Source organism: Phocoena phocoena, chromosome 20, assembly GCF_963924675.1.
Source record: "Phocoena phocoena chromosome 20, mPhoPho1.1, whole genome shotgun sequence".
Classification (NCBI taxonomy): Eukaryota; Metazoa; Chordata; class Mammalia; order Artiodactyla; family Phocoenidae; genus Phocoena; species Phocoena phocoena.
The window spans coordinates 7786686-7801278 of NC_089238.1; the positions used below are offsets into that span (position 1 = coordinate 7786686).

General features: G+C 56.5%; 2 protein-coding genes across 2 annotated transcripts in view; both read right to left on the bottom strand.

Annotated features, from left to right (window-relative positions):
- Nucleotides 1-194: 194 nt before the first annotated feature.
- GRWD1 (glutamate rich WD repeat containing 1) lies at nt 195-6342 on the bottom strand. Its single transcript, XM_065899138.1, has 7 exons — nt 6153-6342; nt 5830-5947; nt 5525-5675; nt 2986-3199; nt 2713-2855; nt 2363-2560; nt 195-1207 (listed from the first exon to the last, which is right to left on the bottom strand). The coding sequence occupies exons 1-7, from the start codon at nt 6337-6339 to the stop codon at nt 890-892; spliced, it is 1329 nt and encodes a 442-aa protein (XP_065755210.1). The 5' UTR covers nt 6340-6342; the 3' UTR covers nt 195-889.
- A 2114-nt stretch (nt 6343-8456) lies between these two features.
- Nucleotides 8457-14593, bottom strand: part of GRIN2D (glutamate ionotropic receptor NMDA type subunit 2D) — a 29532-nt gene continuing 23395 nt past the window's right edge. The window contains exons 10-12 of the mRNA XM_065898497.1: nt 10348-10535; nt 9951-10183; nt 8457-9788 (exon numbers count right to left, since the gene is read on the bottom strand). Of these exons, the coding sequence (XP_065754569.1) occupies nt 8457-9788; nt 9951-10183; nt 10348-10535 (1753 nt within the window). The remainder of the gene's footprint in view (nt 9789-9950; nt 10184-10347; nt 10536-14593) is intronic.

A 14593-nucleotide genomic window follows, 5' to 3' on the forward strand; every position in this document is an offset into this window, starting at 1 on the left:
GAGGCACACCTGAGATCCCCCCCAGAGACCTAGAGTGAGTTCCAGACGGAATAAGACATCGGGAAGGCAGGACCGGATAGCGCCCAATGGGCTGGGGGTCGGACCCAGTGGCCTAGGGACAGCCGGGGGCCAGGTCCTCCCTCCCCCTCAGGAGGCATCGGGCAGAAGGACGAGTCTCACACACTCCAGGCCTCATTCTGGTCCTTTATTGCCCCTCAGGAGCCCCCAACTCTTCCCCCCTGCACGGTGCCTGCCTTTGGGAGGAGGGGAGAAGGCCCCACGCGGCCTCTCCCTGGGAAGTCGTGGCCAAACCCAGTTGGCAGGAAGACAAGGGCCAAATTCTGCTGGAGGAACCCACTCCTTGAATTTGGTCCAGCCACTGTAAAGCACCTGAGTTCCCTGGGGGAGGCCAGTGGCAGAGAGGTCAAAGGGTCACGCCAAGTGCTGCAGCTAAGTGTCCACAGCAACACAGGCCACGCCAGGCCCGTCAGGAAAAAAGCCAATGGAGTCTTCTGACAGGTCGGGGGGGAGGGGGTCACTGGGCTAAACCAAGGTTTGGGGCAAGAGGGGTCACCAGAGTCAAACCCACTGGTCTTATAGGGCCATGGGTCAAACCCAGTCCTCTGGTTGGAGGAATCGTGGGAGCAAGCCAAGCCCTAGTTTTAGAGCCACGGATCAAACCATATCCTTTGGCAAGGGGGGCACCGGACCAAACCGAGTCCTTTCAAAGAACAATTAGTCAAACAGAATCCATCACGGCAGCCGACGGGCCAAACTAAGTCCTGCTGGAGAAGCGCTGGCCAACGCATCTGAACGAGTCCCTTCCAGGGGAATGAACTTCAACTTCAGTTCCCAAGTGGAGGGCCAGACAGACGCGGCCCGGTTGGCCTCAGACACTGATGGTGCGGAAGACGGTGAAGCCTGACAGGGCGGTGCTGACCAGGAGCCCAGGGCACTGCGGGTGCCAGTGAAGCTCCTTCAGAGCCGTCTCGCCCTGGTGCACGAACAACAGCTGCTGGGGAAGGTCTGCCAGCGCAGGGTCAGTCTCCGCGTCGCCGGCCTCGGGGTCCCGCTCCACCGCCAGGTCCCACTGTGTGATCTGGTCGTCTGCACCCGAGGCCGCAAAGACCCCACTGTCCTGGGGGTGCCACTCGACGGAGGTCACGGGGGCCACATGCTGCTTGAAGGTGGCCACCGGGGAGCCAGACTACGGGAAGATGGGAGTCAGGGCCTCTGAGCCCCTCAGCCTGACGCCTGGGGTGACCCAGGCAGAGACTCCCACCCCTCTCCAGCCTTAGGGTTCAACCAGGGCTCCACCCCTTGTGCCCCCCACAAACCCAGGTTCTCTGAAAGGGACAGAGCGCAAAGTACATCTGGTAATAAAGCTGTGATGTCCCAGGGGCTGCTGGGAGTTTGGTTTCACCTGCAAAGAAGCCCCTCCCAGCTCCAGGCCACAAAACCCCAACCCTTGCTCCTCCCTGGGCCTGCCTCCGTTTCCTTCCCTATAAAAGGAAGGCTCCTTCCCTATAAAAGGAAGGCGTGGTTCTGCAAGTGCTCTCTGCCCGCTGGTTCTAGAAGGCCTTAAAGTGGGCAGCGGCATGACTCCCAGCCTCCAGAGAGAGCTGAGGCAAAGAACGACACTTTCACGAAAGCGAAGGTGCTCGTGGGGATTGGTGTCTCTCTCATTTGGAGAAGTGGTTCCAATGTTCCAGTGGCCAATCCACTTTGGCCCTGTGACCTGGCCATGCACCTGCCTGGGGGGCTGGAATCCATTTCTAGAAACTTCCCCAGGGCTGATTCTGTAGAACTCATTACACTGGGGGGAGTAAAAAGACAATCCCGGGAAGGCCCAGAGGTGTATGAAGTCACGGCTTTGTCCAGAGGGAGGCCAGGAGCTGCAACTTCTCCTGCCTGGAGACCCTCTCAGCTCTGCAGAGTCAACGCTTAGCTGGGTGGTCACATCCTACCTGCTCCTGTCCCTTCTGGCCCTCAGTTCCCCCTCCCAAAATGAGTGAGCTGGGCTCTGCTCTCAGGTATAAAATCCACGGAAAAATGACCGTCTTCTGAAGCCCTTGAGTCCCTGGGCAGCACGGCTGGCGCATGGCTCCCTGCGGGCAGATGAGAACCGTAGTCTCCGCCACCCAGCCCCTTCCCCGTGTCAGATCTCCAGATGGTAGAGGGAGCGACCCCACAGCAGCCCCAAGCCTTCCTCTCGCTGAACCTGTTTCCTCATGTGGACCCCAATTCAGAGGGCCTTCCCAGTTCTGGTGTATAAACCATCTCAGGAGGGAAAACCCACAAATCCTAGTGGCCTCCGGTAGCAGGAGCTTCTCCCGCCCCAGGTGTCCAGCTGGGACAGTACCTTGAACTGCCGCAGGTCCCAGACCTTGAGGGCTCCGTCATCCCCGCCGCTGAGCAGGAAGGGCTCCCGGCGGCTCCAGCTGATGACGTTGACATCCCCATCGTGGGCGGTGGCGGTGGTGAGCATGCAGGCCTTGCTGGGGGCTGCCCGGATGTCCCAGATGCGGACGGAGGCATCAGCTGAGCAAGAGGCAAATACCTGGACAAGGCAGAGTCGGAGGCAACCTGGTGCACCCCCGCCCCACTCTGGAGACCGGGGTCCAGTGGTGGGCTACCCTCTTTTAGTGACCCCCTCATTAGGACCTGACCCCCTCCCCACGCCAGGAGTCCAGACCCCCAGCCCTCCCTCACCGTGTCCTCGGTTGGAGACCACTGCAGGTCCTCCACGGAGCGTGTGTGGCCCACGAATGGCCGCTGGTCCACATGCCAAGAACCGCCGTCCGCAGGCGTCCAGAGGTGGATGTTCTTCTGACAGTCACCGGTCAGCAGGCGCCCTGCGAAGGGGAGTCAGGACACGACCCTGTCCCGCCTGGCCACAGCTCACTCCCACCTTAGCACCCACCCCTGCAGTAGACCCTGCTCCTACCCAGCCCTCAGGGCTAACTGCACACCCCAGGGACTCACCAGGCACACGAGGGGACCAGTCGAGTGCAAAGCCCTCGCCCATGTGGCCAGAGAAGGCGAAGATGGGCTTCACGCGGGCCTGCTCATCCCGGAGGAAGGTCGCTAGGGCCTGGTGGTCATCCACCACCTGCAGAAGCCGCCGCAGTGCAAACACCTCCACCTGGCCCTTCTCTGACCACACCCCAGCCACTGGCTCCTCACCCAGCCACGACACCTGGAGGGGAGGGAGAAGGGGAGCGGAGGTGAGAGGGACAGGAGGCTCCAGGTGGCAAGCACAGCCCCTAACATCCCCCAGAACCAGAACTGCAGCTCCTCAGACCCGCCCCCCACCCAGGGCTGGGACTACAACTCCCAGAAACCTTTGCGGGAGTGGAATCAGGGCCTGCAAGAGCAGTTTGGTACCCAGGACAACTCCCCACCCTGCGGTAGAGAGGATGGTGCAGGGAGGACAAAACTCCTTCCGGACTCCCAGGAATCGAGGCTGTTATTCCACTAGCCCCCAGAAGTGTGTTCAGGCTCCTGGTCTCTGTAACTGTCTAAATGTAGGCTGCTCACAGGCCTGTCTCCGGATCTCTCTGCCTGTTTACCTTTGCTCACTAGGAGATCCTGTTCAGCCTCAAGGTTTCCAGTAGCCCCTAACCCTTACCTCTCTCCTCAACTCCAGGCTCACATCGAACTGACTGTTTAGACATCACAAGGCCAAAGCCAAGTTCCTAAACGCCCACTGCCACCTACTCCTCCCTGGAGGTCCCACCTTGGGCCCCAAACGGCAGGACTCATTCCCCACTTGTCTCTCCTTCCTCACACCCACCACCTATGCTGGCTCTACCCAAAATGCCACACTTCCAATCCTTTCTCAGTACCTCTGCTGCTGTCACTCGTGTTACTACCGAAGTCACCCTTCCCTGCATTCCTGTACTGGCCTCCTCACAGGACTGTCCTTCTGCCCTTGCCTCCCTGCAGTCTATTCTCAATACAGCAGTAAGAGGGATCCCTTTAAAACACAAGTCAGATCCCTGCCATCCTTCACTCTAAACCCTCCAACGGTTCCCAATTTCTCCCCAAGTAAAAGCCAAGTCCTTACACTGGCCTACAAGGCCCTAAACAATGTCTCCTCTGTGCCCACCTGCCAAACCCTGTCACTCTCCCCCTCATCCATTCGGCACTGTTCTCCCCAGCTTCCCTCAAAACTCCTCAGTACGCCCCAGGGCCTTTGCACTTATTTCCTTGCCCGCAAACCTCTTCCCACAGATATCCTTGCCTCACTCCCTCATTTCCTGCGGGTCTCTGTTCAAATGGCACCTTATCGGTGAATGCTTCCTTGACCACACTATTTAAAGAGGCAACCCCACTCCAGAAGACCCTAACTCCCTTACCTTGTTTCATTTTTCTCCACAACACTTAGCATCTTTGGACATACACACATATGCTTAGTTTCTTCTTGTTCCCTTTCCCACTGGTATGTAAGTTTCAAGGAGCCAGAGACCTTTTGCACCCCGTTAACTCCCCACGGTCTAAAACAGTACCCGAGACACGGTAATACTTTAATGGAAATACTTCTCAAGAACTATGAACCAAGCACTGCTCCAAGTACTAGACACACAGCATCTCATTTAATTCTCACATCAACCTGATTAGAAGGGGTTGTAACTCTGAAGCACAAAAGTAACCCCCAAGCCCACAAGAATCCCTGAGCAATAACAGAAAACATATATCTCAAGTTATAGCCAAGTGCTGTTTCTAGACACCTGAATAACTTTCAGTTATTGAAATAACGCTTTATGTCATTTCAGTTTATCCTCACACCGGCCCCATCACGTAAGCTTTGTGACTCTCACCATTTTATAGAAGAGAAAAGAACATTAAAAAATACTCCTCTGTTAAGAATCCGCCTTCCAACGCAGGGGACACAGGTTCGATCCCTGGTCGGGGAACTAAGATCCCCGTGCCGCGGGGCAACTAAGCCCCCGCGCTTGCTCTACAGAGCCCACGCGCCTCAACTGGAGAGCCTGCCTGCTGCAACTACTGAGCCCGCGTGCTCTACAGCCGCGCCACAACTAGAGAGAGGCCCTCGCGCCACAATGAAGGATCCCGTATGCCGCAACTAAGACCCAACACAGCCAAATAAATAATAATAAATTTAGTACAAGTGATGCTTGCTGAAAAAAAAAAACACCTTATAGCATCTAGCACATAATGACAATTACTATAATATATAAAACTATGTGCCAGGGCTTCCCTGGTGGTGCAGTGGTCGAGAGTCCGCCTGCCGATGCAGGGGACACGGGTTCGTGCCCCGGTCCGGGAGGATCCCACATGCCGCGGAGTGGCTGGGCCCGTGAGCCATGGCCGCTGAGCCTGCGCATCCGGAGCCTGTGCTCCGCAACGGGAGAGGCCACAACAGTGAGAGGCCCGCGTACCGCAAAAAAACAAAAACAAAAAAAACTATGTGCCAGGTGCTTTTCTAAGAGCTGAAGGGCGTGGGTGCACGGGGGTGTGCTCCAGAGAACGCAGGGCAGGCTGCTGGTGCTGTATTTACCCGAACTCTGTTGATGCCGCCATAATGGGGCACCATCGCCAGCTCCAACTGAGGCTTCCGCTCTTCATCGTCCTCCTCCTCCTCCTCGTCACTGCTCTCGGATGGCGGCGGCTTTGTCCCATGCAGATTGTGCATCCGAAGCATCATCAGTCTGGGGGAGGTGTGGCATGAATGCGGCACCGGGTGCCGGGATCCTTAGTAAGGAGGGTGGGAGGAGGCTGGAAACCCCGACTTCTAGGTCCTGAGGAAGAGGGAGCTTGGAGGCTCAGGTCCCTGGTCCTGGGAAAGCGTCAGTTCTTACTCACCTGTTGCTTTGGGCGCTCTCGGCCTGGGTCCCAGCACACAGATAAAGTGTAAGAGGAAGCTCGGTCCGGTTGTCTCCCAGCTGATCCCGGACTATGTCGAAGCTGAGACAGGGGGCGCCTGGGGATGGAAGGAGAAGTTGGAAAATTAGGTTGGGACAGAGGGATCTCAGTCCTCTCGAGTGTGATGTCAACCCTCTTACACCCCAATCTTCTCTTTCAGAGTGCCTCTTAAGTTAAAGGCTCAGGACCAACTGCCCTCTCAGGACCCAGGATTCCAGTCCTCTCCTTCCTCAGGACCCAGGATTCCAGGTGCCCAGGCCTACCAGTCTGTGCTCGGTGATACAGCACGTAGGCCTCCTCGTCCATGACCAGCTCCTCGCCTTCGCGCAGCGGGGGTCCCCGGCCGGGTAGGTAGACCTGGGCCGGGCCCTTGGACCCTGCGTCGAGGGACTCGGCGTCCACAGGCTCCCCGGTTTCACACATGCGCCGCCGACCCTTGCGCGCAGCCATCTTTGGAGCCTCCCGCCGCCGGCGCGAGGTAAGAGCGTCACTTCCGGGTCTCTCTTCCCTTCTTGTGAGGCTCCTCCCTACTGCGCGGTTACCTTGGAAACCTCCTCGTTCACCAATTAGAGAGGACAATGGGGAGCGGGGTGAAGGAGAGCTAAGGTAACGGCGTCCTGGCCTGGATAGCTAGGCCCGCAGATCCGGGGAAACTATACCCTCCCCATGACTTTGGGGCGCTCTGCCGCAGAGCAGCGGCAAGGCCTCCTGGGAGTTGTAGTTCTGCAGGAGGCCTGTTTTCCTCATCAACTAGAGGAGCTCCAAGCCCCGACTCTCTCCTCCACCTTTGACTCCCAGCCCCTTCTTTCCACTTAATTAATTATTCATGTATGCAAATAAGAGCCCTTACTGGCAAGGAGACTAGGTTTCTGCTTCCTGAGGACCCATAAAGCCAGTTTCTTCTCCCCTCCTTGTTATGAAGGCTTTAATTTACTTCAAAATGGTTAAGTGTAGACAGGATGATATGTGTAAATCAGCTGGTTGAATCTACCCTCTAGGGGCAGTCAGTTGCCTCCCCAGGCGTTCACCTTGAAGCTCTGGTCAGCAAGCACTTAATCAGAAAGTCCACCCTCTGGAGGCAGCTATTACAAGTGCTTCCGCTCTTTTTATTGCTCATCAGCACCAGAGGTTTGGCTAATTGGCATAATGAAATGTTAGAAATAGGTTCTCATTGGTGAGATTAACGGAATTCAAGATATGTGGATTGGCTGGGGTATAATAGACACGCTCCTCGCTTGCATGAACAGGATATTAAGAACCTAGCAAGCCTCATTACCTGTTGCCATAGGAATGGGACCCTAGACTTGATCCTAAAAAAGTTTTGATCCCAGATCTTTCTTGAGTTCTCTGTCCCACTTCTCCTTCCACCCCAACCCCTTCTCAGCCCTTCTCTTCTTAGGGTCTTTTCTCACCGCCTCTTTGAGTCTTTACCTCCCACATCCCTCCAGGGTCTCTGTTCTTGCCGGAATTCTCTTTCTGCCCCCTCTTCCTCTGTGGGACTCTTCTGTTTTTATTTCCTCCAGAGAAGCTTGAGGGGGACTAAGAGACAGACACGGAGCTCACATTGGGCTTGAGGAGGCATAAAAACATGGTTTATTCCAAACACTGCAATATGGGACAGGAGAGTGGGAAGGGAGGTTGGTGATGAGTGTGGACTCCCAGACCCCTCTCTTCCACAACCCAGCTCCAGACCCGGCTGGAGATCTGGGAAGAGAAGGCTTTTGAGGGTCTGCTGGGTCTTCACTGAAAGGTCATAAATAAGGGTTGGTTTTGGAGAGCATGTGATTAGTGGCACCTGGGGCTGGTAGTGAGGTGCGACAGGGTGGGGAGTTTTGGCCTGATGGAGGTTGGGATCAACGCTGGGGCAGTGGAGGCGGGGCTTCCGTTGGGGGCGTGTGCTAGGACGAAAGAGGGGAAAGCTACCGCGGGTGGAAAAGGAGGAGGGGGAGTCACGGTTTGACGTCGAGGGACAGAGTCTGGTCGGGGAACGGTCTGGGGCTCGGGTCACAGTTTGGGGTCAGGGGTCACAGTCTGGGGTCGGATGACTATTTTTTGGGGTCGGAAGTCACAGTCTGGGGTCAGGGGTTTCTGTGTGGCGGGGGCCAAGGTCTGGGGTCACAGTTTGGCGAACGCGTCTCACAGTTTTGAGTCCCGATGGATGAAAGGTTAAAAACGGGCTTCCCCGGAGGCGTGGCTGGGGCCGGGGAGCTGCACAGTGATGTGGGGGCCACGGCCCCAGGCGTGGGGGAGTGACGCGGGCGTGGCGTGACCCCACCACCTCCTGCCCCATCTGGTGACGTTAAAAAGCCCTTGTCGGGTTTAAAAAAAAGTCCAGTGGGCTCCAAGACCCCTATCCCCTTGTTCCCAGGCTGGGTGAGATTTGAGGGACCAAATCCCCCCCGGCTCGAGGTGCCCCCATAGCGAGGGGCGCAGGACGCTGCTCCAGGCGGGGTCCGGCCAGTTCCATTTCCTTCCTTCCCAACCCGTGCGGGTCCTGTCCACCCCGCGTGCTCCCTCGGGCTGTGGCCTGCGCTGACCGAGGGGGCGGCGGGGCCCCCCAGGCCGCGTCATACCTCGGACTCGAGGCTGGAAAAGTGCGCCGAGCCCCGGCGGGTACTCAGGTCCCCGCCCCGGTGTCTCCGGTGGGGCGCGGCGGGCAGCGGCGGCCCCCAGTGCGCGGCGTGCGGGCACCTGCGCGCGTGGCGGGAGGGCCCGGTGAGCCTGCGCGCGGGGGCGGCGCGGGGACACGAGCTGAGGTCCTCGAGCGATCGCGAGGTGGGCGCGGGCGGCGGGAGGTCCCAGCCCCCTGCGGCGCGCCGGTGCCGGTGGTGGTGCGGCGCGGCAGCTGCGGGCGCGCGGTGCGAGGCCCGCGGGCGGTGAGGATGCGACCGCGGGCACCCGCAGCGGGCCCGGCGCCGGGGCGGGGGCCCCGCGGCCCAGGGCGGGGGCGGCGGCGCCCACCAGCCGCCGTCCAGGCCGTCGTGTGAGCAGCTGAGATGGCGCGGCGGTGGCAGCAGCTCCAGGCTAGCGCAGTGGCGACAGTGCCAGGCGGCGGGGCCGCTGCGCGGGGGCAGGTAGTCCCAGCTGCCGGCGCGCCAGCCCCCGAGCTTGTCGACCGACCAGTAGCGGCCAGGCGGCGGCCCGAGGCGCTCGGCGTACGGGTAGGGGAAGTCGGCGAACCACCAGGGCTCCAGGCCGCCCAGCGACGCGCCGCCCAGGCTCTCCGAGTCCTCCGAGTCCGACGGCGACGGCTCTAGGTCAAGGTAAGGACAGGGGGGCGGCGCGGCGCGGCACGGGGGTGGCGCGGCCTGGGCTCCGCCGCCCGCGCCCCCCGCACCGCCCGCGCCCCCCGCGCCGGGGCCCAATAGGGGCTGGCTCTCGGGGTCCGAGCGCGGCCAGCGCGTGGGCGCCGGCGGGCTCTCGTCCTCGAAGGCCAGGCGGCAGAGCGGCGGCCCGACGGCTGTGGCCGCGGCGGCCTGGGGCGCGGGCGGCGACGGGAAGCCAGGGAAGGCGCCGGCGGGGGTCTCGGCCGGCTCTTTGTCGCGCACGATGGCGAAGTAGGAGGGCGGCGGCTTCTGCGGGGGCTGCGTAGCCGGCGGAGATAGCGGGCGCCCAGTTGCGCCCCGGGGCGCGGCGCGCGCCTCGCCGACGCCCAGGCCCTGCGGCTCGATGGGGCCGTAGTAGCGGTGGAAGCCGTCGGCCAAGCTCGCGCCCCCCGGCGGCCCTGCACCTTTGGCGCGGCGCCAGCGGTCCACAGTGGCGCGCTCGCGGGGTATGAAGGGCGCGGGACCGGGAGCGGGCCTCGCCGCCGGGTACACCGGGCTGGGCAGCGGCTGCGGCGGCGGCGGGGGCTTGGCGGGCGGCGGGGCAGCCTCCGCGCTGCAGCAGCTGTACATGCCCTGCGGGGGGTCGCGGCATAAGCCCGGTCAGCGCGGGATGCTGCGGACCACCTACCTTCCCTCCGTCCCCTGCAGCACCTCGATTCAGCTCCCTTCCATTTCTAGGCGTCCCAGCCTGTTTCCTCCCATCTCTTTCCCTCCGCCTCCCTCTCTCCCCCATACCCTGGAGAAGGCCAGCAGGAAATCCATGCGATGGGTGGGCCCCAGGCAATGCCGCAGGCGCCAGTACACCAGGTGCTCCCAGGCGAAGACCAGCAGGGAGAGGCCCATGGCCACCAGGAGCATGTAGAAGACGCCCGCCATGTTGTCGATGTCCAGCTTGCTGCTCATCACCTCGATTTTGTCATTGTGGCAGATCCCAGAGAGCCACAGCCGCTCCAGCATCTCGATCTCATCTGGGGACAGGAAGGTGGGAGGTCACCTTCCGTGGGCGCCCTCTGAGGACCCTCCTCTCTGACATAGGAGTCTAGGTCCTCATCCCCTCCTTCCCCAGTACCCAGGGGTCTTTGCCTCCCCTCCCTTCCCCATCCCCTGTGGGCATCTCTGCGTGAAGCCGCACCATCCCCCAGGAACTGCAGCAGTGCCAGGTCGATGGGCCGCTTCCAGCGGGAACCCTTGTGCAGGGCGATGCCGTAGCCTGTGGTGGCAAAGACCTTGCCCGAGCCGATGGTGACGAGCTTGCAGCCCTCATCTTTGCGGGCCATGTAGTTGAGCACAGCCGCGTCGTAGATGAAGGCATCCAGCTTCCTGCCGGCAGGGGCATGAAGGGCAGGGTCAGTTCCATGCAGATGCCCGAATGGGCAACCCAGAATCCCTCGACCTCCTAACCTCCAACTGCTCCAGATTCTAACTAGTGGTGAACTGCACCTGTTTGTGCCTCTGTTTACACATCTGTCAAATGGGGACAGCGGCAATACCTCCCTTCCAACGTTGTTGCCCGGATAGCCCTCGGAGCAAAGGAAGGGCCAGAGAAGTGTTAGCTGTGACTGTTAATGAAATAACTACTGGTTCAATCCTTACTGGAACCTTCCAGAGAAGGTCCCATATACTCCTCCATTTTAAAGAGGAGGACTGAAGCTCAGAAAGGAGAATCATGCAAATAATAATAGTGTTAACGATGACTTCTGTTGTTCCAGGCACTGTTCCATCTACTGTAATAACTCCATTCTCTCAACACTCCGATGAGGTAGAAACTATTATCTCCATTATTCAGAGTGGGGAAGCGCAGGCTCAGACATGCATCTTAATTTGCTTGGGTTCTCTCTCTAGGCCCTAATTTCTACAGTTTGGTGGGAAGATAAGCACGGATACAGAATTAGTAGTTCTCACTGGTGCATACATTGTGGCACTCGCCACAGGTCACTTCCTTCCCAACTGTTGCCACTTTACATTTATCTCTGTGAGGACTTGATTAATCTCAGCCTCTCCTACCGGAATGCAAGCCCCTCTAGGGCACGATCCAACACTGTCACGTTCTAGGCTGTGACCCAGCAGTTCCTGACACATACAAGGTGGTCGTAAATATTTGTGGAGTAAATGAATGAATGGATAAAGGAATCCACACTTCTGTGGATTCCACACTGTGTGACTATCCTATGACATAAGATAAATACTCATGATCTGATCTGTGAAGATGTCCAGGGCGTATTAATGAAAAAAAAACAAAAAAACCCCACTAGTCCTGGAATCCTAGCTAGAATATAGTTCCATAGTTATTTTGTGGGGTGAAGTTTTGGTCATCTTAATTGTAGACACCAGACTAGTTCTTAGAGGGAGGTATCTGTCCTTTCTAGTCCAACATTGTCCCAAAGAACATTCTGGGGTGATGGAAATGTTCCATCTGCACAGCCCAACATGGCAGCCACCAGCCACCCATGGCTCTGGAGCACATGAAATGTGATCAGTACGACAAAGGGATGTAACTTTAAATTGTATTTAATTTTAATTAATTAAATTATTATTATTATTTTTGCCACACCAAGGCATGTGGGATCTTAGTTCTCCGACCAGAAATTGAACCCGTGCCCCCTGCATTGGAAGCACGGAGTCTCAACCACTGGACCTCCAGGGAAGTCCCTAATTTAAATTTAAATAGTTGGACAGCTCAGGTCTGGGGAAAACAAGAGACATCAAGGCATGTGGCTGGATGCTTGGTGAGGAGAAGGCGAAGGGTCATACTGATGTGAATACATCACCTGGAGTCTTGAATTGTTTGCCTATCTGTTGATGTAAATACCTCTGTGTCCCCAAACTTTCAGTGAAGCCCCGTCCACACACTCACATGAGTGCATATAAATGCCTTGTGTGCATGGTTGGTTGCATAGAAATTAAGGAAAAGGACAGACTTAGTCCTTGCACCCCAAAGGGGGAGACAGAGAGAGGATTCCCCAGAATCCAGCTGAAGCAACAACTTGGGGTGGGGCAAGGAATTCAAAGCTCTGGAACGTGGGGAGGGCATTCGCCACCCCGTAGTTGGAGAATGGGGTTTGAATTCATCTTATACAGATCCTAACAGGCAGGGAGAGCCCAGCTGACATCCGGAAACATACACGGTACATAGGCGAGAAAAATACCGCACTACCTGCGGGCACTGCTGCCTTGTAGGCAAACTGTAATTTCTCTCGAGGTGTCTCTTTGTTTAGGAAAATGCCCTTGGGGGCGAAAGGTGAATTGTTTAAGGTGTTTAAGTGGGAAGAACTCGGAGTTTCCTGAGTCAGGCCAAAGAGGAGAGATGGAGGCGCTGGGGACTAGATGGAAGGAGGGTCTTCAGGGGTCCTGGGAGGGGGACATGTACAAGGGAGAGGTGTGGGAGGAAAGAATGGAGTAGTATTTTAGAGTCAACAAGACTTCCAGTGGTGGGAAGGTGAGCAGGGCTTTCAGGAAGAGGGGAGCTGAGAATCTGCTTTGAATTTAATCGTTTGCTCAGTTATTCTGAGATATAATGCCTGCCTCTTTCCCCACCTCCTTATGCCCTACCCCCCCCGCCCCCCGGCATTGATCCTAAACCTCTAGTAAAACTCAGCCATGTCCGCCAGCCTTTTTTTGGGAAAAATAAAAATTCCCACCCTGTTGCCAGAGGGATCTTGACATTTGAGTCAGCTCCCGTCCCTCCTTGACTCCCGTCCGTCCTCAGTTCACTGCGCTTCGCGGTCTCCCCACTTCACTCCCCACCAGGCTCTTTGTCAGCAAACACCCCCACACCCCTCCTTACCCCTCTGCCTTGTCTCCCATGCACGCCTCCCTCGCTAAGTCTGCTCCAGCCACCCTGGGCTTTGTGCAGTTCCTGGATTGCTCCAGTCTGCTCCTGCCTCAGGGCCTTTGCACTGGCCATTCTCTCTGCTGGAATAATATCCTTCTCCCAGAGAGCTGCCTGGCTGGCCCCCTCACCTCCTTCAAGTGTTTGCTCCAAAGGCACCTTCCCTGGTATACTGTTTAATACTGCAACCTGTAGCCTCCTTCCTGGGTCTCCCAAACTCTCTCACCCTGCCGTATTTTTGTCCATAGCACTAACTAAATGTCTTTAGTTATTAGCTTTATCATTCATCTCCCTACCGCCCCCCCCCCCCCCACTGGAATTTAAGTTCCATGAAGGAGCAGACGTTGTTTGCCAGGCTCACTGCTGTATCCACAGGGTCTAGAACAGCACCTGGCATACAACACGTGCTTGATAAAGAGGGGTTGAATGAATGAATTCAGGCTGGTTTGAGACCAGCACTCTGTGTGCCAATCACCGGTGCTGAGAGATAAGATTTCATTAATAGGGAAAAATGCCAAGAGGCTTTCCTCCACGGAAAATGCAAGCGAACAGTGTGTACTTTCAGTGAGGGATGTATAAAGCTGTGTGTGTATATATGGTTGAATTGATCTGAAAAATAATGCTTCCTTTAGGGAAAGGGGACTTGATGTTTCCTTTTCGGCCCTCGTAAGTGAGTGAGAAATTGAACCTCTCTCATGGAATGGGCTTCCAGAACTGGCTGGGAGAAGCTGTGTTTCTTTATTTCTTTTTAAGAGATGCATTTCCTTTCTCTTCCTGTGAGGTTGCTTGCCCTCAGCGGTAGGGTAAGCCCACATTTGGAATGTGAGCTAGCCAAAGCCATGAGGCTGCCAATCCCTGGTACCTCTCTGTAAGGATGGAATTTTCTAGTGTTGTCCAAGGTGGTAGCCGCTAGCCACAGGTGGCTATTTGAATTCCAATTTTAATTGAAATTTAAAATTCAGTTCTGTAGTTACGAACCTCATCTCCAGTGATCGAGAGCTGTTGGCTACCATATTGGACTGCTCAGATCTCAAACATTTCCATCAGCGCAGAAGGGGCTGTAGGAGAGCGCTACTCTAGACACACATGTGTCTGTCTTCCAGACTAGAATGGAAGCGCTAGGAGAACAGAGACTTTGATTTGTTCACTGCTATACCCTCAGTGCCTAACCCAGTGTCTGGTGCAAGAAGACCTTAATAAACATTTATTGGATGCAAGAATGAATGAATGAATGAGTGCCTTTTAACTTGCATATGGTTAGGGGTATCTTGCCAGGGAGATCATGATTCATTATTTGTTTTCTTCTTTGGTCCTCTCTATTTTAAAAACACATATATAGTATGTCTACATATACAAATATATACATCTATATGTATGTGTGTATATATATATATATATATATATATATATATATATGACTAACCCAGGAAAAGAGACCAAAAAATACTGACATTGGGGATTCCCCAACAAAAATGGTCCAGACAGCTCACCCTACAGTGAAGTTCACAGTCAACAACCCTGCTTATGTGCTCACAGGCCCACCACTTCC